We start from the raw sequence: 25,853 nt of genomic DNA on the forward strand, positions 1-25,853 counted from the left end.
ATTTAAAGCTAGGCATATTCCAAATATTATATTGAGTCCTGTGGGTGTCTATATGGGGCAGAGATGAATTCGGTACGCACAGAGCTATGTAGGTTTTTGAAGATATTCTGCTCTGCACTGGAATCATTAGTGCAGTATTTGCACTAGAGCTATGTTAGGCTACCATGTATTCAAAAAGCTGTCTCTTCTCAGCTCACCTAGACTACTCTCCTTGGTCCTCATCCCAGGACATAGTGCCCACACTTTCTCATTCATTTTCTCAGCCTAATACTCAACCAATGTTTTTAAAAGCAACCAGTGAACAATTCATGCTATCATTATTTAAACGTCTAGAGTTTCATAGTTAGTGTCTATACCTATAAACTCTCCAGTTGGGCTTTGGGAGATAATTGGTTTTATTTATTTGTCATAAATGTCTTACCATGTTCCAGACACTACACATTAGAGATAGAAACAAAAAAGTATTCCCTACAATCTAAGAGAAAGGCTATTAACACTGAACATCTACAGCCATCCCTGGCAAGTGCTGTGAGGGAAATATTTACAGGCTGAGTTGTAAAGGTAGAAAGGGGCCCCAACGCCACCTGATTAGAAATGACCCCAGAGAGGAGAGCAAGCTCCAAACCATCTCTATCCCTGGGTGCCTTGCCTGGGAGATTACGGCTTATTCTAAAGGTCAAAGGAAACCACACATTGAAGAGGTTGAGGTAGAAGATATTTTGGGTTTTTCTAAAGGTTATTCTAGTAGCAGAACGGGGAATGTAGTATGAAACTTCCTAGATCTTTTCAGTTAACAAAATTGTATAAATATTTACTTCTAGCTTTGACAAAAACAAAGACATGTCATTTCTTCTTTAACACATTCCATTAAATAGGGCTAGTGTGGCAAGGATCATCCTTTTCATTGCTAACTTCTACATATGGTCGTGTGGTTTGCAAAATGTGTAGTTTTGAGACAAACAAGTAAAAATAAAAATTGAAATATCTATTTCTGTGACATTTTCTACATATAGTGGATGATTAGGTAGATACTTCAGCATAAGAGACAAATCTTAAATTGTTAAACATTTGGTTGGAAGGGCTATCTATCAAAATGGTATAATCGATACAAGCTTATAGATTTTCAGAAATAATTCATTAACACTGAAGATGTATATTTTTTAAAACCCAAATAGACTATTTATATTTTTAAAACTTATTTAGGGTCTAGAATTTAGATTAAATCTACTGGTTAGCAATGATTCATATTTTATATTACTTTATGGTTATGTTTCAATTATTAATATAACTATTTCTTTCCATGAAGTTTATTTTACATAATAATGTCTTATTTTATGTGTGTGTGTTTTTGTTGTTGTTGTTGTTGTTGTTGTTGTTTTGGGGTGGAGATTGTATATTGTTCTGGCAACCGCATGCTTAATTAAATATTATCTTGTATTTATTTTGTAAAAGTACTTAAATTTATAAAAGATGAATCCTGGAAGCCCACAGTATTTCATTTTCACTTCTTTTAAGGCCCTTTCCATCACAAAAAAATTGAGCTTCTATGTTACTTGTATACATATTTACCAGCCCTTTTAAACCCTTTTTGTCACATAGTTTGTATACATTAGACAGATTTTTTTTCTAACACACAAATTATGTTTTTTCATTACTGTGACACTCACACTTTTTTCCAAAGTACAATTATATTCAGCATATTCCTAATAAATATTTCTGAAAAAATCAATTGTTTTTAAGCTGTGTTTCCCTGCCACCCATAGAAATTAAAGAAAGGGGATTTTAACAAAAGAAAAAAAAATCCAAAATTGATCATTTTAAAATCACAATAGTGAACTGACTCATTAATACTATTGTGGAATAGTTAAGTTTTAATTCTATAAAGTGTCCTGGGATTTGTAAAGCACTTTCAGTCTCTTATTATGTTTTAAAGCTACCACATCAATAAGCTGCTGTTAGTTATTTTTGCAGATACAAAAACTCAGTTTCAGAGAAATAAGTGACTTGCTCACAGCTACTCTGCTAGGACGTAACAGAATATGGAGCCTGGATAGAAACCTAAATGTTTGGCTTCAGGGCTAATCTGCATTCTATTTTTATGCCATTATGACATAAAATATACCAGACTCTAAAACATTTCTTTTTTTCTGTCACTTGAAACATGCCATTGTCCAATGCAACCATCCTCTCACCTCCCTGCATCTCATTCTCCAATACTGGACCATTTTATAACATGGTAAGACAAATTCTAGATATAATATGTAGTAGTTAATAATGATGCTTTTGGAAAAGCTGGTATAATAAAATATATTTTAAAAGGAAAAATTATATTATGTCCAATACCTATTAATTACTTAGCAGCTATTATTGCATTGTGCTTCTTTAAAAATTGAATATATATGTATGTATATATTTATGTATGTATGTGTACATACATATAAAAAAACTAAAAACTAAAGAACTGAAGACTGATATATATGTGTATATATATATACACATATATATCAGTGTGTGTATATACACAAACACACACACACACACAGAGGGTGCCAAAAACATGTATGTACATTTTAAGAAAGGAAAACTATTGAAATTGTAATACTCAATATATACTAGATAACAAAAGAGGAATACAAGTCACATTTGACTTTGGCAATTACAAGAGGTGCTCAGAGTGGTTACCATCAGTGTCCAGATACTTCTGATTACGATGAACTACTGCTTGAGCAACATTGACCAAAGAGTCCACCTGTACACATTTTTTTGGCACCCCCGGTGTGTATCTGTTCTTATTTATCTAAAATACTGCATTAATGGGACAAATACCTGTGAGCATAAAAAAGTATATTATAAAACTAACACACAGCTTTATATTTAAACTGTTACATATTTTTGCCTTAATTAAAACACAGCTGCCCTAAAATGTAAGCAAATGTTGTTTTCTGAATAATTTCCACATAGTTGTTTAATTCTGTGAAAAGACAAAAAGGAAGTAAAAAATGACAAAGAAATGTTGATATGTTTAACAGTACAAAAATTTACATTTTATTTTATAACGTTTCCTGGGCTAAAATATAATGCTGATCAATAAGGTTGGTATAAGACGCATACACAATCAAAGATATACATTTTTAGTAAAAATTTGTATTAGATTATAATTTGCCTCATTTAACTATTATGACTTTAGACAAAAAGACTTATACTCTAAGAACTTAAGGTTTCAAATGTATTTTAATGGCTCCAAATGGTTTCTAACACACTGTTACCTGAAAATCAAATATTAATTATTTAACAAATTATGAGGTGTAATATGGCTCAAATATAAAAATTAATTTACAAGAAGAGCTCCATAAACAGTAAAATAGACACATTCTCTAAAAAGTATGAATTTTTTACCTATGATTTTAGAGCCTCTAACCTTTTTGTTAATTTATCTTTCTCAAATAGCAACTTTTCTTTTTCAATTCCTTGTGAAATAAGAATCCTATGTTTAAAGCTACCTGGGAAACAAGGCAATATGATCAGTCTCTTCATGTTCTAAGCTAATAGTGTAATTTGTAAGTAATAGATCAATAGATGTTTAATAATTATAAAGAAGAATAAATTCACTAAAGCATGGGCTGCCAATGTCATTAACTACTGTGCTCTTCTTAGGGGGGAAAACATCCATCAATGAATAATAATAGAATTCACATTTTAGAGTCCTTGCCTTTTTAATGATTATTTCATGGCACCATTGTTCTAATTTCCTATAATTGCTTCCATTTAAAACACAGGCTTTATGAGAATCTGAAGGACTAAAGGACTAAGGAACTGAAGACTGACAAAGCCGAAATGGGACATTTAGACATTCACCACTTTCATTGACTACCAAGTGGTTGGGGATTTTTTTGTTATTCTTTTTTAAAATCCCCTTTATCATTAATGCATTTATCCATCAGCTCCAGTTACTTCTGATTATATTATAGAGAAGGTAACAGGATATAGTAATTGTTTTTTAAAGGGACAAAAGCACTCTATGGATGGCGGCATTGCTCCATACACTGGAGATCTAGTGACTGTTTTTTTCCAATTGCAGTCTTTGGCTAAAATTGGCTTGTAGGATTTATTCAGCAAGGTCACTGGAGTTAGCTCATTTGCATATTTCCCCAAAATGACTCTAGGTGAAGCCAACTGAATACTTCAGGTGGTGCATGTCTCATTATCTCAGGACAATCTATCACAGAAACTATGCTCACCCCAGAACTTTCCCAGTGAGTCTAAAGCAGTGAGTGGCTTTGTTTTCAATGGATTTTTGAGAGACAAATGTCTCAATTTTTGTGTGACCGGATTCTTCTGTTACACAAGAAATCAGCTTACAGAGACTCAAGAAAAGAGCACGGTGACCTTCTAAGCAGCGTGAACCTCAGTGGACTAGGAAAGTATATTTAGAGTAGACGTTGGGAGGGAACAATGGTTTCCCAAAGATTGTTATTACTTAATGAGATCCGTGATCACACATCCGTTATGTGGGATAAACGTGGCTCTCTGCTGGCCCCCCCAAAGCCTGCTGACAGTTGGTGGTTACGATCTTTAACTTACTTTAAAACCCGAGGAATGTTTTAATATCTTTTTCTCCTATTTCTACAATATTAGAAAACGGCTTAAATTTACCATGTAGAAAATATAATAGCATATTAAAATAACATAACTTGGACAGTCCCTATAGCAGTTCTGTGTTGCCATTAGTAATGCTTACTGTATTAGGGCATATCCATTTTCAAAAATGTAATTTTGAGAATATCTTAAGAAACTTAAACATATGAAGAATTTTCAATGTTGGCTTAATCTAATGAATTATGTCCCTTTAATAAAAGAAGCCCAGGATTAACATTGTAATATTTTGCCTAGAACTACTTATTTTTATTGCTTTGCAGTTAAGCAAAGTATAACATTTTTATTTTTAAAAAGAAAAAAAATAATGGAAGTGTGTATTTTTAATGTTAATGTTATTTTATGTAAAGAGTAGCACTTCCTACTGAAAAGGAACACTTTATCTCCATCAGACATTCCTCATAGTTACTCTACCTGAAGGGAAAATAATAGCATCAGCAAAGCACAGTGTCAACACTGAAAAGTGATTTCTGATTTGGTCATTTTCAAAAGCTGTATAGAATGATATGTGTAGTATTAAAAGACACAAACTGAACCTTGACTTCAGTCTTCATTCTGATTTTCTGACAGAAAATCTTTAGCACACAAACTCTGATCAGAAAGCAAACTATCCTTTATGTAAATTTATCACTTAGAATATTGAACATGCACTTGGAATTATACAATCATATTTTTCTTTCTGGAAAAAAAAACAACAGTATTTTTCAAAAAGTATAGTAATACTTGTGGAATATAAAAGAAACAACAGATGTTTCCTCCACACACACACCTGTTTGTTTTTTAAGGCAAATGCAAAAGCCTTGTATGGGTAAAAATAAATAATAAAAACTTGAAAATCTTTGTTTTTAATCCATAAGAGCTATATATATATATATATATATATATATATATATATATATATATATATATATATGTATATCTATGTGTATATGCATACATATACATAAATAGACATATATAGGTATCTGTGTATATTTATATATATACACACATATTTATATGTATATATCTTTAGTAACATCATCAAGAGAAGTACTCTAGATGGCCAATAACATATTCTTTCTCCTTTCATATTTAACATAGCAATATACCCCGACAGGACACTCAACATGAATGCAAAGTCCTGACTGGAGCCACCACCAGTAAGTTAGTAGGTAGTGGGAGAAGCTCTCCATTCTACTGTAGTCAAAATGTCATGTTAACCTATTTGAAGAAAAAACAAATAATAATCCAAGTGACTACCCACATCGGGAGCACAGGGCTCTACACTTTGGTAGATTGAAATGTATTCCTCAAAAGTATCTGTTCTCCTTTACAAAGTAATTTATTAATTACATTGAGAGATTCTTGAATGATTTCTTTTAGATATAACGTTTAAAGCCCACCTTGGATGCACTGAATTATAAAGAACATCTTCCGCACGTCTTATTGTTCAACAGTTCATCTTGTATTAGCTAAACTGAACTACAGAACCACGTATCGTCAGTTCTCTTACTCTTCACTAATTTTACACCTGCAATTTTCTCTGTTTAGAAAGTTCCCAGCTGGATCAGCAACAGCCTACATGGCACCTTCGTGCTCATTAGAAGGACCGCTCCGGGCAAATGTAATCCCAGACGAGGGCACAAATCTCGGTACATAGAGTGAGGTCTGGATGTCATTCCGCCTTGCTGTTTCTCTCCCTGGTTCCTCTGCAGACTCGCAACAGCTCTGGCCTTTCCTACTAGAACGTCACAGCTTTCTCAGTGTTAATAACTGCCCCCTGTAGGCAGTCAATGTATGTACATAGTAATAAAATTTTAATAATTCCTAGCACGTAGGAAGCAGTGTTTTTGAGTTGCGGGTTATACATCTCTATTGCATACTTATAACATCCCTTTGAGCTTTTTTCTCAAATAAGTATACAAAGTTTCAGAGCAATTATGCATCATGGCCAATGTTACACAGCTAATAACTGATAAAGCTGGGATTGGAATTCACATGGACTGACTTCAAAACTGAATCTCTTAACTTCAACCCTAATGATGTTTTATGAAATACTAGGAACAGCTCAAGTGTAGGTTCCTGGTTCTTGTGTGTACTTTTTTCTCCTTGCACTAGAATGGTAGGAAGAACGAGTTGACCCTGAATCAAAGAATTCTGAGAGTGTTCAGAGAGAGAGAGCCTTTTTTCCATGGTAATGTTTTAACTGTGTTTATTGAATTATTTATAAACTACTTCATTCTGGAAAGGATTTAAGAATGATATCTTCCATTTACGTCACACCACATGGGGCCACATTGAAAGACACAATGACATAACCAACAATCAAACTAAGAACCAGAAAATGTCCACTGTTATAATGGGAATTCTGGGATAAAGAGTATGGCTTTTCTGTGCATAGAAGGAATGCCATTCATATACTTAAATATGTTCACCATACAGGACTACATGACAGAATACAAATACAACCGTTATTACTACTACTGCTACTAAGAAACTTGCATTAATTCAGTACTATGAACACAACACAGGTATTTTATCAGAACCTGAAGAGTTTACAGGCATCACTATCCCATTTTCACAGGAAAACTGAGACCTGGGCAGATAAGTACCTGATCAAAGGTGATACAGCTGATAAGTGAAGAGTCTTTCTTTCACTGCGATATGCCACGTTGCCCCTGAGCACTGCAGCAAAGCAGAAGCTGTAGGCACTACACATCAGTGCCCTTTCTGTCTCTCCTAGTATGCATGATTGATTCTAGTTTGTGTACAGATGCCTAACATCATAATTATTAAGCACACACCTAGGGAGTATTCTGTCCAGAAATGTTCAATTTGAACCCAGCCTAGCCCGTTGATAGAAAATATTGGTGAAACACGACTGAGGTAGGTGAAATAATGAGGAAATAAGACAAATTCAGAATATAGGATATATATAATTGGCAGAATCATTTTAAAAGCTTAATCAATACTGCTCAAAATGAAAGGAGAATTGAAAGAAATAACCAAAAATAATGCATGAACCATGATTACCTACTAGTTAAAAAGAGAGAAAAAAAATTGTAACAACAACAACAAAAAACTATAAAAGATACTTGGGGAAAACTGGAGAAAGGTAAAATGAACCAGCAAGATCAAGAAAGGAGAAGGAAATAAAGGAAAAGATCATTTTTGCTGGAGGAATCAAGGATGATGTGCTAGACTAAGGGGCATTTGTTCAGTCTACCTCATGACATTGTTCTGTGATTTTCCAGCCTATACTGATTTTCCTGTTGTCTAAATTCTAACCTTAACATAGTATTTTTGAAAAAAATATTGCTAGGTAACATCCTCTAACTGTTTTTTATATGTAAGCCTCTTCTCAGGATTCCATTTTCTACTCTTCTAATGGGCTCTGCACTGCTCAGTACAAGACTCCATAGTTGGTCCTCAAGTAGACTGACGCAGTAGATATTTTTGTACACACAAGATCCACAAGTCCTCCTCCAAGCAATGAGTGCATTAACATAAAGCGATGAGAACTACAATGAAACACCAATGTACGTTAAGGGATTAAAGGATTCTTTGAAGTTAGTTGTAGCTCCATGCTCTTATTCCAAAATTTAATCAAACTAGATGGTAATAAAAATAAGACTGTCATTAGTCAACAGGGAGAAAAAAGATTCCTGCAGGGGTTACCGAATGCAGCCTTGGCACATCTTGATGAGGTGGGAGCCTTTATGAATTGTTCTCCTTATTTTACCAGGCAGGATGTAGACACAGAGAGAGGCTAAGGGACTTGCCCAAGGACAAAGAGTGAGTCAGATGCAGAGCTGGGAATTGAGCCCACTTCTCCCGGTTCCCAGTGCACAGCTTTTCTCAGCAAGTCATAATGCCTTTCAGATGGATCATTTCCTAAAATGTATCAAGTTGTTAAAAATTCAATATGGGTGCTTCATTGCTTTCCAACTATCTCTGTTTCTTACTACCTTGTTAGAGCTATTATCAGAAGCTAAACTGATGATCCAATCAGTACTCTCTTATCTATATTTTTAACACTGGATATATCCAAACACCTAAGATGAATCAGAGTCTTTGGAGAGTGAGTTTGTGTTTGGCTCTTTAGCAGGTTGGGGAGGATACCACAGTGAGAAAAAATACTGCAGCTTCAAAGTTAGGAGAAACTAAAAATGATGATAAAGAACAAGACAATCAGAAAGACTTAAAAGAATAAAATAAAATAAAAACAGTAATACAGTGTTCATGACGGGCACTAAAAAAGCAAGAAAATAAGAAAGTTGTGTACATTGAAAAGGTGGATAGGTTAGGCCCTTTGAGAAGATTTCAGACACTTGCTTTTATACAAAGCCAGCAGTTTCATTAGCTGGGATTTTACCGATTGGTTCATTGGAAATTCTGGACCATGGGCAGGAAACTATCCTTTTAATGGCAATTACTGGAGACACTAATTGTGCTAACTAAACCAGAAATGGTAAGTAAGCCAGATGCTAACACTCTCTATGTGTTCTGACTTTTATCATTAAAAACATCACTGGGCCCTTTACCAAAGAACCCAGACTCAGCTGTAGAGTCTCCTTCAATATAGCAGTCTGGACAAATAACAATAGGTTAATACTCATCCAAAATATCAAAACTATTCACTATGTCTGGCATATGCATTTCTGTTCAATGTTTATCCAAGAGACAAGTTATGGAATCACTACATGCCCCCTGGCCTCACAAACCCTTTGCAATTATCCCTTATATGACTTGTAATTCCATAATGTGTCTTGTCTGAATTAGGCCATCAACTCTTTGAGAGCAGAGATGCTTCCTTTTTTTTTTTTTAAGTTCCTAACAGTTTTCTGAGAAAAGATTAATATATACAAATTAATTTTATAAAAATGTATCTGTATTTTTCTTCAGAAACTTTGGAGACAATGAAATTTTGAATGCGTTAATAAGCATCACCACCTATAACTCCAATTCCGAATTTTAGCTTTGAAGTTTCAACATCGTATGAAATTCCTTGGAGAAGTAGCTGATTCCAAGACAGAAATAGGGAAAATACAAGATGAGCTTGAATCATCTGGCTGTGAGAGAACGTAAGACCATGTACAGAAAAGGATGGGAAGTATGTCAAGCTGAAAGAGCTTCCCATAGCCAAAGGTGGAACAATCTGAACAAGGAAAACCATGATAGCATTGGATTATAACAAGTAATACATATTTGTGAGTCTAGACTAACATAAATAAATAAATGGCAGCTCTTTCTTACAGAAGAATTCCAATTAAGAAACATAGAAACAACGAAGAAGGCACCACTTCACCCAACTGATCAAAGTTAATATCGAAGACATATTGACATATATCTCCGTATACGTTACACTGAAGAGGGTACATTTCTTGTCTGATTTTCTTCTCAAAAAGGCAGAACCTTGAAAAAATATCAGACAAACTCAAATTGTGGGACATTCTAAAAAAAAAAAAAGAAAGAAAGAAAGAAATGATCCCAGGTCATGAAAGTAAACTTAAGCCAGAGATTGTCACAGATTCAAGGACTAAGGAGATCTGGCAAACTTAAAGCAACAGTGAATCCGGATTTGACGCTGGTATAGAGCTGGTCATTAGTGGTCAAACTGGTAAAACCTAGACGAAATCTATAGTTTAGATCCAATGTATACCTTTTGTTTTGATAATTGTATTAGAGCTATACAATATGTTAAGATCAGGGAAAGCTGAGTCAGGGGTATATGGGAACTCTTTGTATGAGTTACATACATTTTTAAAATAAATTCAAAAATTATTTCAAATACAAGTTATTAAAAATGTTTTGGAAAAAAGAGACTAGTTCAAATAGTCAATTTGGATGTACTAATTTTTATGTGAACATAGGGATGGACTCTAAACATGATGTGTAGTTATAGAGTACACAGTTGGCTCTTGAGCTTTCCCAAGGAAAGAGAACATGAAACACAAACCTAAATGTGATCCCATCTGTGTCTCAGAATGAGAATTTGTCTACTCATCATGATCTTATCTCTGCCATCTTCACTTTACTATATTTTTCTTCTCCCTTTGGTCTTTTTTTTTTTTAATTTACATTTCAACAATGATCTGTGTGCAGCCCAGCAATATTGTTTTCATTCTGTGGCTGTTCCTCCTCATGTTAGAATGTTTTTCATGAGGTCTCTGGAACGCTGATGCTAACTGAAATCATGTGCATAGCATTTCCTCATCATTATTAATAGAGTTTTGTTTCTTAGATGACTTCCACGGCATGTTCCTGTCCCAAGTCACAGCTGGGTATAATATCACTAACTCTTTTCTGGGCCACTAAAAATTTTCTCTGCACCTTCTTTCTCTCCCCTGACTCTGCCTGTATGTCTCACAGGGGAGAGAAAGTAGTGGAGGAAGGGATGCAATACACTGTTCAATTTCAGTTGAAAGCAACCATAATGCACTCCAAACTCCAAGGCATTACACTCACCTCTCTAAGGTTACATCACATTTGTCTGCAATGCACCAAGTAAAATGCCTTTTCACTGTCACCCAGTCCAACGTTCTGTTGATGTTTGAAACCAAAGGGCTCCACAGTCAGTGACCAGCTGCCAGCCTGGGTGTTAAATCTATCATCCCGTGTTTTTCACCCTCTATATTATTATTTCTTACTTTGTATGTTATATTTTATCTCAATGGGCAAGATTTAAAACTTTGGGCATTGTACATAAAAACCCAGATTCTAGGTCTCCCTTGAAATACCTAAAGGTCTAGCTACCCTCGGCCCATATTCATACAAGGCCAGTCAAATATCTGCTCCAGTCAAATAATAGCTGTCCCCTTAGACAATGAGGGTGTTCTCCAATTTGCATGTCACCCAGGACACCTCTGACCAGCCTGGGTGCTCTATGCATTTGTGTTTGCAAAACTCGCCCTATATCTTGCCCTTTAATTCATAAAGGTTAGTCAAATTTGCCTGAGTGCCATGACTTAACATGATGAGTAAAGAAATCTTATCATCCTTTTTTCTGAGTCTAGGGAATCTCAGAAGCCATAGCCAAAGCATTTCTCTCCATGTAAATATAGAAAAAATGCTAACTATCATTTTCTCTTGCTTGCTCAAAGGAGGAAAAAGGGCAGTATTTTTGTTTAAAGTTCCCTTATATGATTTCCTACTTTTTAAGAAAATGTTATTATTGTTATTGTATATTGAGATCAACTCTCACTTACATGGTGACTCTAAAGTATGGGTTTGAGACATGGTGATAGAGCCATTACTATTGTATTTTCAAAGGGAAGAGAGTTTTACTAATCCTCTTCGGTATTAATCTCTAAATCTTGGTGAACTCCGGTAGTTTCCACCTGTGAAAGTTTATTTTTCACTTAAGTGATTTTCTTGCTATTGCCAGATTTTTCAGGTGTCTCACCAGCTTAACTGTTATCTGAATAAGCTTTGTTTTCCTGGGCTTGTCAGAGCAGATTTAAGTTTATTCACAGTATTTCCTGCTCTAATGCCTTTTATTCTGAGAATAGAGTCAGTAATTATTTTTCACTTTTCCTAAAATACAAATAACCCCCTTATAATCATTTTTGAACCTCTTCCCATAGTACATTCCCTATGAAAAAAAAAAAAAAGCCTTTCAGCAGACTTCCACGTGATGTGAGCAGAGTTCTAGTCAGGGAGCATAAATCATGCCTCGTACTTACAAATATACAAGTGACCCTTCCCCTTCCTGCTGTTTTCAATTACTCATATTAATTTATTTCCAAACGTGTTGGCACCCCTCTGCTAAAATACACAGTAAACAAATTTACAGTGAGTCCCAAATTAAATTTTAATGCAAAATCTTCCAGTTCAAATTTCATTTAGTTCAGTCACTCTAAAACTTAGTAAAATCTAGGTGTTTATTTTATATTTACCTTATTTCTGGGCATAATGTTGATTTTAGTTCTGAAATTTTGAAGCCAAATTATGAACGGCACTTTTGACAACACGAATAAAAACTAGACTGAACTTAAAGTCACACGCAAATTTGATTTCTGTACATGCATCTAGCAAATGTCTACTAAACCTGCAAGCTCTTTATACAACAAATAAATTGGTTGAGATCTTTTACTTCGATATCTTATTTCTAAAAATTTAAATGCCTGAGCTTTTAGGCATCTCTCTTTATTTTAACCTAACGTCTGCTTGGTATATGTCGTCCCTTCCTAAATCTAAAGACATATCATGTTTGAAAACTGAGAAAGCAGGTTATTTTTTGAAACACTACTTGTATTGACCATGGAGCATTTTCAAAGTAATTTCTCTGGATAAGGTGAAGTATTTCCTCCATAATGCAGCTGCTCACAATATAAAGTAAATAGTGCCTAAAGGCATTGATTTGGGACACTAGATGGCCTGTAAAACAAAAAAAAAGAAACCAAGTGAGAATATTAGGGGGACTAAGCTTGTATTTTCGATTGCAGATTAGAATATCAAGTTTTAAAACAAAACTTTAACTTTTTTCCCAAAGTAGAGAATAGGCAAGAGAGCCAAAAGGGAAGAGAGCAATGAAAAAAATCAATGAAACCGAATCCCAAGCAAACTTCAAATAACTTAGCACCTACAGCAACTCAATCAGCTTAATATTAACCATATTTCCTTCAAACACTGTATCACTTTCTTCATTCTCACAGACCCTCTGGGCTCAGATATTCCTTTTACTTCAGTTTTATAGAAACTCTCCCTCTTTTCTTTTTAAAACCAACAAGAACTCAATAGACCCAAATGGCTTTATTTTGTAGCCATAAGCAAACTTTCCCTAAAAATGCAGAGTTGTACAATTGTTAAACTTGTGTTTTATTGCTTGTTCTGGTCTTTGTCGTTTAGTTGTTTCTTCCTTCAGTCTATAAATCACATTGACTGGAACACAGTGGTAACTATAACATTTATTCAATTAATGTGTGGATAAATACAGAAGAATAGCCAAGAGTCCTGACTTACCAAGAGGAATACCCTCTAGGTCAGAAACTCTTACCCAGTAGGTTCTCTACCACTTATCACCACCCCGTCCATTTCTATGGTTTTTCAGTGATTTCCAGCAAGGGTAGTAAGAATAGCCAACAGTAGCTCTCTCACAATTTTGTCCCTTTAATCAACTGTTCATAAGTGGAAACATCACTATCAGCACAAATTCTTCTGTCCAGGATTTGGGGACAATCGAAAAGTTCTTCCTTGATAACACGGATTACTTTCTCAGGAAAAAAATACAAATGGGTTTTCACCTAGGGCCAATGCTTATTCTTTCTGCTGTTATACTGATTTAGATTGGTAGAAATCACAGAAAAAGGATTGCTGCCATGTTTACCAATGCTTAAAATGTTGCTAATTGTATTATTTTAGCTAAAGCCCCAAAGAACACCGTGAGTCAGACTCTACTAATTCCATTCTGCAGAAACAGTACGAATAATATGGGGAAATAGGGAAGATGGTATTAATAATTTTGAAATATAAGAGAAAAAGTAATAAGGCGGCAAGCAATACTGCAAGGGCCGCACGTGTCTACCACGGGCCTTATACTGTGAAACACGTTTCATGCAAATCAATAAGAGGTATTGCGAAACAGTAACCCTAACCTTCAAAGATAATAATTTGAGGCTTTATTGCATGCCTTATCCTACTAATATATTGAATAGTGCTGCATTTATTGTTATAGAAAATCTTCCTATATTAAAGATGTGAGTCCCTCCTCTACCTTGTCCTCATCTGCACTGCTATCCCCTCATATAAGCCAACAACATCTCTCTCCAGGACAATTATGATAACCCTTTAACTGGATCATCCTGTCTCTTCTCTCTTCCTTCATTCAGCAGCAAGCATGATCTTTTAAATAATTGTGTTGTGTCATGTCACCTCTGATTAAACATCCAATCGCTGCCTATTGTAATCAAAACAAAATTCAAACACCTCACCTTGTTCTGCATGGCCTTACCTGAACTAATCTGGCTTCATCATTAATATGCCCTCCCTCACACCTCCTCTCCCCCAAACACAGTTCGGTTCAGAAACAAGACTTTCCTATTTTTCTGTAAAGACTGAATTCATGACTTCCTCTCAAGGGTGTGCATGGAAAGCTTTTCCCTCAGAAGTACTCATAGCATGTTCCCTCTCGTCACTTTCATCTCAGCAAATATGTCATCCTTCTCAAAAGGGTCTGCTGTGATTGCAACCATCAATCCTCACAACACTTCTCTGTTACATTATTTTTCTTTCTTCTTAGCTCAAAATACTATTTATTAGTTTATTTTTTGACTTCTCATCTGTCTCCTCCCACATTAAAATGTAAGCACTATCCGACCAGCAGCATTGTGTAACTTGCTCACTCACCTCATTCCCAGCCCCTAGAATAGCACCCAACAAATATTTACTCAATTTTGTTGGGTAGGTGAATAAATAAATCACTCCAAACCACGTGGGTTGCTTCAGAGATCATATGATGTTGGTAGGAAAAATGTGGAAAAAAAATATAAAGCATCCTGAAAATGTAAGAGATTCCTGTTGCTATTAGTAATTTATATTAAGTTAATGGTGTAATAAATAAAACAATGGATATTTGTGCAATGTAATGTATGATGCAATGTGTTTGCCATATGTTATCTTCATTACACTCATGGAAGGTGTTAGGAACACTGCTAAGTCTCTCTTTTTGGAGTTGGTTGGAACAGTTTTCTGTAAGGCTCTGGTGGGGTTTTCACAGGCACCCAGATTAAAATACATGCAATATAAAACCCTCATGCTCTTCATAACCTATGCTCTCCCAGGAATGAGAGAAGCAAGGGGAGTGGGAAAAGTGCTAAGATTTTGATACACTATCAGGATTAATTTTTTTAAAAAAGATATCTTATTAAGTGAAAATAAGAAGAAAATACTATAGCAAGTGAAAGAAGTGTAAAAAGAAATATAATCCAAAGATGGACACAAGAAGAATGAATGTGCAACTTCCAAATTCTACCTATTTTTAACGTTGGCCGATGTTGAAGAAAGTCACCATATTTTCCCCAAATAAGAATTGTATGCCACTAGTATTACAGGTCACTAATGTTGTGCTAGTGAATTATTAGTCAGTGTTTGTGTTAGAATGACAATACTAGAACTCAGCAAAAGGGCCTGAATTCTTCTTAGTAATTCTATCTACAAATCTTACTTATTTGTTAATGTAAATCAGAAATACATGATGCCCAGTAGGCAAAATCTGTAATACTTTCACCTGATGAGGCAGAAATCTCATCCATGAGCTAGCATCATTATCACTATACTTGCAGAGCTTAATTATGAGAAAATGGCTTCAAATTAATAGAGTTGAATACAGCAGAATATTTTAATAATGTATACTTGCTATTTTAACATTTTCATTCTAATAAAATATACCATTAAAAGCGTTAGAACACACAGTGTCTTAGATAATCAAAAAACCAAATATTTTAAATATCATCTAGAACTTATATTTCATCAAAAGTTTGAGCTTCCTAATTGCCTCAGTCACTTGATCTGTGTGGACTGAAGCTTCAATAAATTCTTACTGTGAATGTTCTCTCTCTCAGCATCTTTGTCCTTCCTCTCCTTATACATTCTAGTTCCTTTAGAAAAGAGATCACCCTAAACCCATTTCTGTTATTATTCTTATACCTGCAATTTTCTTTTTCACAAAATACCCTAGGAACACTCAAAGCCTTAAAATACCCTAGGAACACTCAAAGCAAGCAACCACAACCAAGTTTTACTTCTCCTCCCCCCTCCCCATTTTCAGTTCTCTTTTCTCATTTTAAGAAGAAAGGGCTAAAGACGACATTTTCATTAAAGAAAAAACTCAGCGGTAGAAAAATGCTTAAGGAATTATGTACTCGTATTTCTAAAGTTAAGCTGTCTAGGAAGTCTTGAAGATGTCAATGTAATGTGGAAAAGTTAGGAACAAATTTCCTATTGACTGTAGGAACAAAACAAGAGATGATCTGTGGTACCTTGATCTTACCTAAAGAAGAAACTTATTCTTTGACTAAGATGAGGTTATCATTCAACAATACTTGTCTTTGGTCTGAAGGGTAAGTCAGCCAGGACAATGAGGTGCATGCAACTCCGGAAGAGATGTCTGACTGTTAATAAGAATGCATTCTGAGATAAAATGTAATGCCCGTGTTTTAGCAAGGCAACACGCTCTATCTTCTTCAAGAAGCTTTTTTTCCTTTTCACTTTTTTCTCTTACTTAACAGTTAGAAGGAATTTCATATGAAAAGGTACTTTCTGAAGCTTATTTTCTGTATAGCACAGTTATATAAGTCACGTGTAAATGAAAATGTTCATATATACATACATGTCTAAGTCCAACCTTATATGTAACAAAAATAAGACTAAACATATGACTCTATAGTAAGAAAACATTAATTAAAATGACTTTTTATTGTTTCTATAGGTAAAGACACCTTTGACAATGTTATATATTTACAACTATTCTGGAATATTTGAGAAACCCCAAATGTGGATATATCATTTTTCAACAAATGTGAGTGGCAAAGTTATTGAACAATGTAAGTTACAGAATCATTCTCATTAGCCCTTAGCAATGATGATACAAGAAGGTGACCTACTAAGGACTCAGTAACAAATGACTGTGCCCATTCATTTCATCATGCCATTGCCATTTTTTTTTTTAAACCACAACTGGACATCTAATTTGCAGACTAAAAGTAAGTTAATGTGATCGCAAGAGAAAGTTATTGTAGTCATGTTTAAAAAGCACACCAAATACTGTTGTCTATTTTATCACTGAAATTATTTCCACTATCCCATAATTAGAGAAAGTCTTGACTTTGAAACATTTCAGAATGTATTTTAATTATTTTTAAAAAATTTGACAAAATGACAAAAAGTTAATAAAGCCAACAAAGAAAAAGAATTAATTTCTACTTACTTTCAATAAAGTAATCTTTGAGCACGAATGAATTCAGACCATGTATTTATTCATATTCTAGTAGTGTTTTAAGCTTTTATGCTATCCCTTGATATAACTATATAATTACTATGAAATATATTTGCCTGTTATAATATGCACAATATGCACAATAATATGCACAATGACCAAGGCACATATGATTTACTGTATAAACTATAGATAAAAAGTACTATGCACAAGTCTGTCAGGGAAATATATTGTTGTTTTTCCATAAAATTCAACTTTAGGCTTTCTATGCAAGGCCAGTTTAACTGTATTACCAGGTCTGACTGGCTACTATCTAATAACTTCATTGCCATTTAGTTACTTCTCAGTTTCATCAATTAGTTTAGTCAGAAAGCTCAGTCAAAATAATTGGGTTTGTATAGAGATAGCCTAAATCAATAGTGTGGAGAGAGAAAGAGAAAAACTACATTTTGGTATCACTGAATTCAGAACAGAGTAATAAATAATACATATTTTCTAACTTGGCCTTGTAGTTATGCCAGGGGGGGAAGAGAGGCCACCAAATCATTTATGAGGAGAAAATATAGATCTAAAATTGCAAAGGCAGCTTATGGCAGAAAACCTTCTAATGGAAAAAAACATAAATTTTGAAACTTTAAGCTTACTTGTTCTGCTATGTTGCAACATCTTATGAAGCCTCCTTTCCCCTTTCTATAATAGAGGGTTCAGAGGTACTTGGAGAGAGTAACATTTTATTCAAATGAGAGTGCACAGAATAGTGACAAAAGTGATTAAATATTATAGCAAGCACAATACTATTCAAAAGCAAGGGAAGTGAATATATCCATTAGCACACATGCGAATTAGTCCAAAAAGTAGCTTTTAAAAAACTCAAATTAATTTTTAGAAATATGTTCATGTTTCTATATTTAATGTGTAAATAGTAATTATTTTTTTTAAGGGACTGACAAGCTCTAAATATCTCCTTCTGAAAAATGACAACTAGAGAATGTCCCCAAAGTCTGTAGACTGTTAGATTACTGATTGCTATGTTACAATTTCATTCTAATGCCTCTATGGGTTATTACATAGATTAAATTTGGAGAGTAATAATCCACATGAAAATGTAAAGCAACTCCATATAAGAGGATAAAAATTATCACCACTCTTTTCTGTTTGGGTGGTTAGATTAATTTTTTTCCTCCCTTCCTCACACACACACACACACAAAAAAAAAAAAAAAAAAGTCAAAAAACTTGTCATTTGCACTCTTTGCATTTCAAGGCATTTTTAAATTAAATATAGGGAGCTTGATTTCTTCAGGGAATAGAAGAGAAAGTTTTGAACTACCTAGAGTAAACATGACTATTTCCTGATAGAAGTTTGGTCCAATATATATTTTGATTAGTTGATTATGAGAGTACTCCATCTTTCACTTTACTTCTCTTCAGCATGCCAACTACTAAAAATATCTTTTCAAATTATCAGCCTTGGTGCATCATAATTACGGGCATCTCAAAGGCAAATGCATTTTGACATCTATTTCTTCCACCATCAGATTTTGTTACAACAAAATGTTTATAATATGGAAATTCATTCAATAGAATAGTGCATGTTGGGAGTTGAAAAATAACTCCTAAAAGTTTTTCATTCCTTATTTTTGCTTTTCAAGGAGGCAATAATCACAAAAATAGACATATATGGAATTTAAAAAATAAGTTTTATTTAAAAAATCTGTCTCCAATTTTCAGGCTAAAGTGATATTTTTATAGCTTGTGCCAAGACAGCTATTTTTTTTAAAGATCACACACACACACACACACACACACACACACACCAGGTGGGTTCCACTTACTACTAAATTAGTTTAATGACATTATGTTAGTACAATCATGTTTAACTTTTAGTATGAATTCTACTTTCTTGAATGCATCTATCTAGAATGAAGACAACTGTTTCTTTTGTACAATAATTGTTTTGACAAACCACCAAAAAGATAGAGAAATCTATCAATATGTCTGGTTGATACATTTTACAACATAGAATCCCTATAACTAGGAAGGAATTAAAGAAATGGTAGTGTACATTTCCTAAAAGGTATAAAAATTAACAGTAGAATCATGAAAAAATACAGATCATAGTAATACATAAAATAGAGGGGAGATACAGAGATCCCTCATCATCAAAATTCTTGTAGAAGACCAAGTCATGTTCAAACCAGGTGACTTTAAATGGAGCCTGTCTTTATGGTATAGCCTAGTCTCTGAAAAGAAAGTGACAAGGCAAGTAGCAAGAAATTAATGTCTTGGATCCAAGATACTTGCAAACTAAAAATCTTTACATGTCTTCATTGTGAATAACAAGTAGCATTTAAAAAGGGTCATCTCATTCTTAAGAGTATATTAACTATAGCACTCATCTTCCATCCTTTCTAAGATTTCTCTTACATCCACCTTTTAAAAAATCACTTCCATCTTAATAATTACAGCATAGTTAACATTTAAGTTTTCTGCAATATTCTGATGTGTCTCTCCATTCTTAGAGCTTTAATTATATCCAGGCTCACATTGATGGAAGTTTCTTTAAATTACTTTCATACTGCAAACATTTTCATAAGGCATCTACTATGAAATCAGAGGAACATATTTATTTTAAGAAATGATCATTTTGTCTAAAGATACTTTAATCTCTTATTTAAGAAACAGTAATTTGGATTCAGCCTCTCCCTAAAATCATTTGACTTTCTCCCTACTCTTCTTTCCTTCCCTTATTCTGTTTTCTGCAATTCATATTCATTTTTCTTGTTTTAACAATTGAATTTTTATTTACTTTCCTGTTGTCTCATTCCCTTCCTACCAGCTTCAATTTGAGAAAGAGTGAGAGAGAGAGAGAGAGAGAGAGAGAGAGAGAGAGAGAGAGAGAGAGAATCTCAATGATTACAGAGACCTCTTCAAAAGTTTTATGTTTGTGGATATAAAGAGACACAGATTGCAGTTCATTCTTCAAATAGAGGAAGATTAAAATTTTGACATATACATGATTGCCATTTTTAGATGATTTTACAGACATACACATTTAAAAGATTATAACAGCGTGAACTTTAATTATTTGGAAATATGTTTTCCCATCTTGTCAGACTCCAGAATTTAAAAGAGACTAGCTTTCGGTCTCTCAACACCCCCACCTGCCTTTTTTCCCCCAGAAAATTTGACAATTTAAAATATACTTCTTTTTAAGTCTTAATCCTTATCAAGCAATACTTTGATACAATATGACATTGTTATATTATACCTTGGTTGATCCTAAGTGAATATGATTGATCCTCCATATTTTGTTGTTAAGAGTTACAAAGATGTTTCCTTTTTCAGATGGGATGAAATCTAATAAGAACTGACATGTACATTAGCTTAACTTTGTATCAAGATCAATATAAACTAAGAAAATAAACAACATGGAATTAAAGGACAAGTAGACGGGTATAGATTGAACACAAGCACACAAGTTAAAGTATTTTTCTTTTTTAAAAAATGTTTGAATTCATACTCATAAACGTACACAGGGAAAAGCAACGCAGGTAGAGAGTAATACAATTATTTCTATCTAGTCCATACAATATAAGAAGCTACCCATTACCCAATATGCATTTGGAGAACCTGAAAGTGATTTCTCATTTTCTGGCATGAAGCTAGCTAGCAGTTGCACTATAAAACACACCTGTGTAATTCACATTTTATTCGTCAAGGACAATTGACATAAGCCTGTGCAAAAGCTACATCTCATTAACCTCTTTCTTGAGTTTATATTCCCATATCTTCTGTTTAAGCATTTCAGTGAGGAAGTTTGTCATAATGCAGTACCGTTTTCTTTTTTAACTTTCAACAAGATTTCTCTTTTTTACCCCCTTTTCTCCAAATGGGACCCACCCTTTTCACTTGTGATAGCTTGCTGTGACAATTTTAACTCCTTTCTAATGCTTTTTAAACTTGTGTTAAATATGTAAAAGAGTGGTAAAGTATTGGTCTATAACTATTTTTACTTGTCCTATCTGATACAGTACTTCTTATCCTGACATGGTGCTACAACATGATACCATTTCAGTTTTAGGAAAAAGTAACAGTCCTTTTCCATGTGCCCTGCTTATATGTTAGAAGTCTCTCTCCCTCACGGAATTAAATTAACACCAAATTGCAATCCTTTTAGCTATTTAGTTTCCTATCTCAGAAGTAGGTTGGGGGACTATGTTTAACTTTTTATTATACTTAAAATTATCTTCAAGTATTCATTCCAAGCACTGTAGCAACGGCTCTATCCCTTCTAAACACATAAAAGAGCACTGAGGATTTAGCTCTAGATGAAGTCAAATTTCTAGAGATTAGGGACTCAATCAGAAAGAGCTCAATAGCAGTAGTCAGCCAGGGCCATTATATTTTGCTAGCACACAGGGCTGAAAAGCTTCATTCTGTTCACCTGCTCTGGTCCAACTTCAAACATTCTTCCTAAGAAAGGTTGAGAGCTGATTGTTCCAGATCAAAGACATCAAGTTAAAGCTATGGGCTTCCATTTTATCAATATAGTTTTCAACTATTCCACACCAACTTCAAGGCAAGTTAAGGCAAGTTCAGAAGGTATATGGTTAGGTAGCAATGATATGTTTAAAAGATTATCACTCAGTAAACGTCATTCCCTTCTGAAAGAACTCGTAATTACACTACTAATAAAGGAAATGACATGTGTGGGTATATGATAAAGACTAATCTGGTTGCCAACAGCAGGTTAGATAAAAACACTACAATTCAAGCCTTTTTTTGTTTGTTTTTCTAAAATGAAGCAATGATTTTTAGTCAAGTCATATTTTGCTTTATATAAACACAGTCATTAAATCTCCCAATGCAACATTTTGCCTGTTTGCTAGGCGTTAGGATCAAAGTATCATTCCTATCTTTTTTACATCTCTTTTTGTTAATTAAACCCCCCAAGTCCAGCTGAACTACATCAGTCAACATGAACTCAATTAAAAAAAAAATAGATCTATGATACTTCGTATTTTACCTTAAGTAGTTAACCATTCCAATGCCAGTGGCCCAAATATTCATCTACCATTTTTTTCACCTTTTCTCACCCGTGCGACTGTACTCAAGGATTATCAAATTTGCACAGGGATTCCTGGGCTTCCAGATCAAAAGTTTACAGAATCCTGGTGTACTAAAATCCCCACGTCCTCTCTCTCTCTCTCTCTCTCTCTCTCTCCTCTGATCCCCATACCCATTGCCTCTTAAACATCTACCATTCCTCAGCTATTTGGAGAAAACGCAAGGGCAAACCCCCAGTGTTGGGTTAGCATCTCCAAGAACACGAGCGGTGTCACAGACATTCGGAATCCGGGGGGGGGGGGTGGTTTGGAGTCAAGTTCAAGCAAGTGCTTGCGTCCAAAAGCGCCTTGCAAACCTTCGCCTCTAGGCTGCTGACACGAATCTGGCCCGAGTCTACCCCAGCAAGAGGTTCCAGAAACGAAAGGGGCTTGAGTTGGCGCTTTCGCCTTTCCACAGATCCTGGGGGCAGCAGGTAAGGAAGTTTTCACCCAGGAGCTAAGTTGAGGGAGCACACACTTAACGCAGAGAAACCGGAGACCGCAAAAGCTGGGCGCCCTGAGAGTCAGCGCGGAGGGAAGTCTTGAAAAAGCAAATTCTTATTCCAACATCTGCAGCGCTTTGGATGCGCGGGCAGAGGCGCTCAGTCAAGTCCAAACGCTCCCGGGGTTGAGAGGTGGGGGGGGGGGGGGAATCAGGACCGACAAAAGGCCAGAGGAAAAAGCTACGGGGGCGTCCGGACTCTGGCACCTGGTTCAGAAATCGCCCACCGCACGTCTCACCCGCCCTGAGGCCAGCGCACCGTGGCCGGAGGGACCCAGGGAGCGGGGCCGCAAGGACTTAAGTTTCACACTCACTTATCCGCACGCATCGCCCAGCAGGAAACCCGGGTAAGAAAGGGGGGGAGGTGGTCTCCTTACCTCGGTCGGCTCCCGCCGTCAGCACCTTGGGCACGGGCAGTAATCCCGAGAGAGTGAGTACGGCGAGCAGAAACTCGGACATGGTGGTCGCCGGGTGAGGAAGCCTGCGCTGCAGACGGCTCCCCGGCGCCCTGGGCCGGGCGGCGGCGGCGGCTCCGCGCCGGGAATCCAGCAGCGTCATTTGCAAATGTCACTGGAAATGCTTCAGCTCCGTGAGCCCAGCCAGTCCGCCGTCTCCTGCCTGGAGCAGGCTGTGGAAGGTGTGCGGATGCGCGCGTGCGGAGGAGAGAGAGGCGGAGTGCGAGTGAGCGCCAGCGAGTCGCTCGTGTGTCTTGACTTTTCGATGCAGGGTGCGTCTGATGTTACATCACGCCGGAGGGGCAGCGAGAGATGCCAGCGGAGGGGGATTCACTGATTAATGACCGAAACCACCACACACCCCTTCGTTGTCCGCAGAAATCACGTCTATTACTTACGAAAAGGCATTTAACACAACAGGAAAAGACCACCGCCAACTGAGAGCCCCGCAGTTCACAATTCTGTCGGTCTCCTTGAAGGGAAAGTAACTCCAAGCTGGTTCGGTAGGGATTTGGGTCTTTAGAGAAGGGGCAGACTTCTGCATCGGGCTGAGCCAGCCAGGCGCCCGGGAAGCTCTGCCTTTAACAGCCAGCTGGAAATTATCAGCTACAGCTCCGGGATGCTTCCTTCCGCCAAGCTGATTTGATCCCTTCGCTCCCTGGAAGCTTCCTTCCCGGGAAGGAAAGACAAGCCAAGTAACTGAGCTTCTCTTAGGAAAATGGTTTCCTCTGCTCAACACACAAACGCAATGTTTTCTGAATTGCACTTTTAAGTTTTATTATGAGTAGCACCTGAGGACAAAGATGTAAAGTTTAATGACTCAGCAGAACAAAAGCAAAACAAAACAAAAACAAAAAAGTCATTATCCATTGCATGAGAAGGAAAGGTGAATGGAAAGAGATCCCTGCACAGGGAACCACAGACCAAGAAATTGGCAGATTGGTTTGCCGTGGATTTCTCTCTTTAAAAGGGTACCTGGAACCATTTTCAATATGTTTTGAGTATTTTTTCATTGTGTTTTTTTTCTTTTTTCCACACAACACAGTTTTACTTTAAAAACTTCCCCAAACCATCCAGCATAATAAAGAATCAAAGAAATGAAAACAAAACAAAACAATTATTTGTATGACCACTTAAGTTTTTAAATGACACCCCAGTGCCTTAAATTTTAGTTATTCAAAAATGGCTAAGGAGTTAAAACTTGGAAACCTTAACAGTTAAAGACTTACATTTTTCCTTGTAACATCAATAATTCTTGTCTAAGAACAAAAGTTGAAAATGTTTCATATTTAATATTTTAATACTTGAAATGGATGTAAGGGAAAATTGTAAGACTAAACTAAGAAACAGACAGATTGAAAAGTGAAGGAAAGATACTTTAAACAAACACTATTCAGTTTCACTGGTTGAGAATTATCGTAGATGAATGCCAGCACTCTGAGTTATCTGTTTATGAGTAAAGTTATTTAGAAACATCTTTGGATGCTCCTTAGAAACCATTAACACTAGACTTGATCAAAAAACACAGAGGTAACTCTGAGGGTCATTGCCAAGAATCTCTAACATTCACCTTCTCATACTTAGTCTATGATTATAAAATATGTCCTTTAGGTTAATTTTACATATTTTAAATGTTAAAGTGTATTTTTCCTTGTAAATCAAATCATTTAGTATTTAAAAATGACTCATTCCACACTTAAAAAGTGTATAGTTTTTTTTTCTTTTAACGTCACATGTATCATTTCACTTACTCGTTGTTTATTGTTTCATTAAAATAATAAGAAACATAAAGAGAGTTTTTCCCTATTTTATTTCATTTTCCCTAAAAATTCACAAATTTGAAATGAGTGGCAGAGTTCAAAGATTATGAGGGAAGGGAGAGAAAAGGTATATTCTGAATGATGCTCAAAGTAATCAATATTTATTTTTCAATGGTCCATAGACCTCCTCATTCTATGAACTAGTTATCCTTTCATCAGACAAAGTAAGTAGGTGTCTTTCTCTTTCTTTTCCTTTCTTTCTTTCTTTCTTTCTTTCTTTCTTTCTTTCTTTCTTTCTTTCTTTCTTTCTTTCCTTTCTTCCTTCCTTCCTTCCTTCCTTCCTTCCTTCCTTCCTTCCTTCCTTCCTTTCTTTCTTTCTTTCTTTCTTTCTTTCTTTCTTTCTTTCTTTCTTTCTTCTCCTCCCTCCCTTCCTCCCTCCCTCTCTCCCTCTCTTGTCTTT

General features: G+C 35.5%; 1 protein-coding gene across 7 annotated transcripts in view; it reads right to left on the bottom strand.

The window, feature by feature from the left end:
• Positions 1 to 24,892, bottom strand: part of LRP1B (LDL receptor related protein 1B) — a 1,877,633-nt gene extending 1,852,741 nt beyond the window's left edge. For all 7 annotated transcript variants that reach the window (XM_081051911.1, XM_081051912.1, XM_081051910.1 and 4 more), the window contains exon 1: positions 23,556 to 24,892. In XM_081051911.1, coding sequence (XP_080908037.1) covers positions 23,556 to 23,736 — 181 coding nt within the window. In that variant the 5' untranslated portion in view covers positions 23,737 to 24,892. The remainder of the gene's footprint in view (positions 1 to 23,555) is intronic.
• Between the last annotated feature and the right edge of the window lie 961 nt (positions 24,893 to 25,853).

This window comes from Rhinolophus hipposideros, assembly GCF_964194185.1.
Source record: "Rhinolophus hipposideros genome assembly, chromosome: 6".
Taxonomy (NCBI): Eukaryota; Metazoa; Chordata; class Mammalia; order Chiroptera; family Rhinolophidae; genus Rhinolophus; species Rhinolophus hipposideros.